Consider the following 2499-nt stretch of genomic DNA (forward strand, 5'->3'; position numbering starts at 1 on the left):
ACTTAATTTTAGATTAATTAGATATTTAACATAAGTTTTTTACATCAACAACTAACCAACATGATTGAATTTAACAATTATTGTTTTAATATATTATACAGATTTTGATTTCATTAATATAGTATTCAATTTCTTATTTATTTTTTCTAATTTACAGTTCAAATGAAGCATCCTATCAACAAAAACCCATCATTTGTGTTGATATTTACCAAAAAAAAAAAAGAAGAAGTCAAGCTAAGAAAAGAACATCCTTTCTGCCGTATCCATAGTTTTCTCCCACTTTTGGCTCGGACAGCCTTTTGCTTCGCTGGACCGTATCTACCGTTGTTAGTTACCATCTCCAAGTTCCCACTACATTCCACGTGAATCTCCTGTTCTCTTTCATCCAATAACTTCTCCGCCACGCCATCAAAATCCTATTCACGTCACACGTGTCCATCTTCTATTTGCTAACTAACTAGTAAACAAGCATCGGCAGTACACTAAACGCGTATTGTGCAAAACCCCCCGAGCAGAACTCCTCCCCTGCTTGTCTTTATAAAATCCTGTTTCTTATTTGCACGTTGTTCTGTTTTCTTGAAATTTAAGAAATTAAGCTGAAGATGTCAAATTCAAAGGATACACCACCGAAGAAGGACGTAGAATCGCCGGCGACTGAAAATAAAACACCTGCGGCGGAGACAGGAACTGGGTTTGGTGTTGCGCCGATTACAAGGAGATGGAGAAGAGAGGACATGTTAAAGAGAGGGTCATTAGCATTGAGAGGATTGGCTTTCTTATTTTCTTTGCTTGCTTTTATCATCATGGCCAGTAACAAACATGGAGATTGGAAAGATTTTGATAAATATGAAGAGTACAGGTAATTAACAATGGAACTGGAATTGGGGTTTTAATTTGGGAGTCATTTAATATTTTTTATTGATTTTATTGTGATAATTATAGGTATTTGTTGGCAATAGCAATACTTTCGACTTTTTATACGGCCGGGCAAGTGTTAAGACATGTTCAAGAGCTTTCGACTGGGAAACAAATGTTAGAAAAGAGGACTTCTGCCATGGTTGATTTCTTTGGGGATCAGGTTTGACTCTCTAATTCCTTTTTGTTGTAATACATTTCTGTGATTTGTTTAGTTTCTAAGAAATGGTTACGTATTGGAATTTGATCTTTGATTTGGACTTTGATGGGTTTAATTTGATTGATAGTTAAGATTTGTTGAATTTTGTGAAGTAGGGGCTGATATATCCCAAGTTCCATTCTGCCAGTCTTCTTGACAGCCAATGAATCTGTATCTAGGCCTTGTGAACGGGGGTGTTTTGCATGTATTCATAAATATTCAATTATTAAGAATACATTTTTTTTCTTTGAAGCTGACAACAATGTTTAACCAAACTCGAGGAAATTAGAGGAAATTTGTCATTAACTACTATCTTCTAACGAGCTCTGCAGTCAAACCAAGGAAGGATTTTCTATATGTTGTCGACGTTTAGTTTATCGCAGTTGTCTCATTACCTAGATTTTTCTACATCTAGAACATTATTTGTAATGTATGGATTAATTTGTTTCTTATATCCAACTTTGAAATTATAGATGCATTTGCAAGTCCTCAACTCTTTCTGCAGCAAGTGGTAACACTTGATGGACGGGGATGATTTTGTTGAGAGGAAAAATAGTCACTTTTCATTGATTTTCATTACACTATCAAATTATTTGATTATGATTTTGCAGAAGTTTCCAATCTGAATTGTATCAAACTCTCCAGTTATTTTTCTGTTATATATTGATCCCTGCCTTTTTTTAAGCCTTTTCCTTCAAAGATATTCAATGGTGTGCGCATGGATGGTGGGACCAACATTCGACCCAGTAAGATCTAATTATTGGTTGTGTAGAGGAGGCTCAATTTCAACTAACAAGGGGAGAAACTTCTCAATCTTTTGTATCCTGAACTAGAAACTGCAACTCCATGTAGTTTAACCTACTTTGTACCCTGCCAATTAAGCTAGGTGATAAAACATCACTCTAATGCCACCAATAAGGAGAACTTGATTCCTTTGACCCAACAAGTTGGTGAATCTGAGAGCATAACCTAGCTAAGTAGGTTTGGTGTAGACCTTTTCTGTTGGCAACTGGCTTTGATTTGTTGGTGCATTGTATGTGAAGGTTTTAGATTGTTACAACTTTCCTTTCCTTGTTCCTGAATTTGCAGATTGTGGCCTACCTGTTGGTATCTTCAGCTTCTTCAGCAGTTCCCTTGACAAACAGAATGAGAGAAGGAGCAGATAACATATTTACTGATTCCTCAGCAGCAGCCATTAGTATGGGGTTCTTCGCGTTCATATCATTGGCATTATCAGCTCTTATTTCAGGATATAAACTATCAACTCAATCTTACATTTAAATTTCTGTCTTTCGGTGAGTCTAATTAGTTGCTGTCTTGTAACCAACCGGGACATTAAAATGGTTGGTTAGGATATGGACCTACACGACAATTGGGGTGGCTCT

The 2499-nt window shown here is 36.2% G+C and overlaps 1 protein-coding gene across 1 annotated transcript; it reads left to right on the forward strand.

Moving 5' to 3' along the window:
- The first annotated feature begins 503 nt into the window (after positions 1 to 503).
- Positions 504 to 2491, forward strand: LOC105118716 (CASP-like protein 4B1). Its single transcript, XM_011016726.1, has 3 exons — positions 504 to 859; positions 943 to 1078; positions 2204 to 2491. The coding sequence occupies exons 1-3, from the start codon at positions 603 to 605 to the stop codon at positions 2393 to 2395; spliced, it is 585 nt and encodes a 194-aa protein (XP_011015028.1). The 5' UTR covers positions 504 to 602; the 3' UTR covers positions 2396 to 2491.
- Positions 2492 to 2499: the final 8 nt, after the last annotated feature.

This window comes from Populus euphratica, unplaced genomic scaffold (genome assembly GCF_000495115.2).
Source record: "Populus euphratica unplaced genomic scaffold, PopEup_1.0 scaffold2163.1, whole genome shotgun sequence".
In the NCBI taxonomy this organism is placed as follows: domain Eukaryota; kingdom Viridiplantae; phylum Streptophyta; class Magnoliopsida; order Malpighiales; family Salicaceae; genus Populus; species Populus euphratica.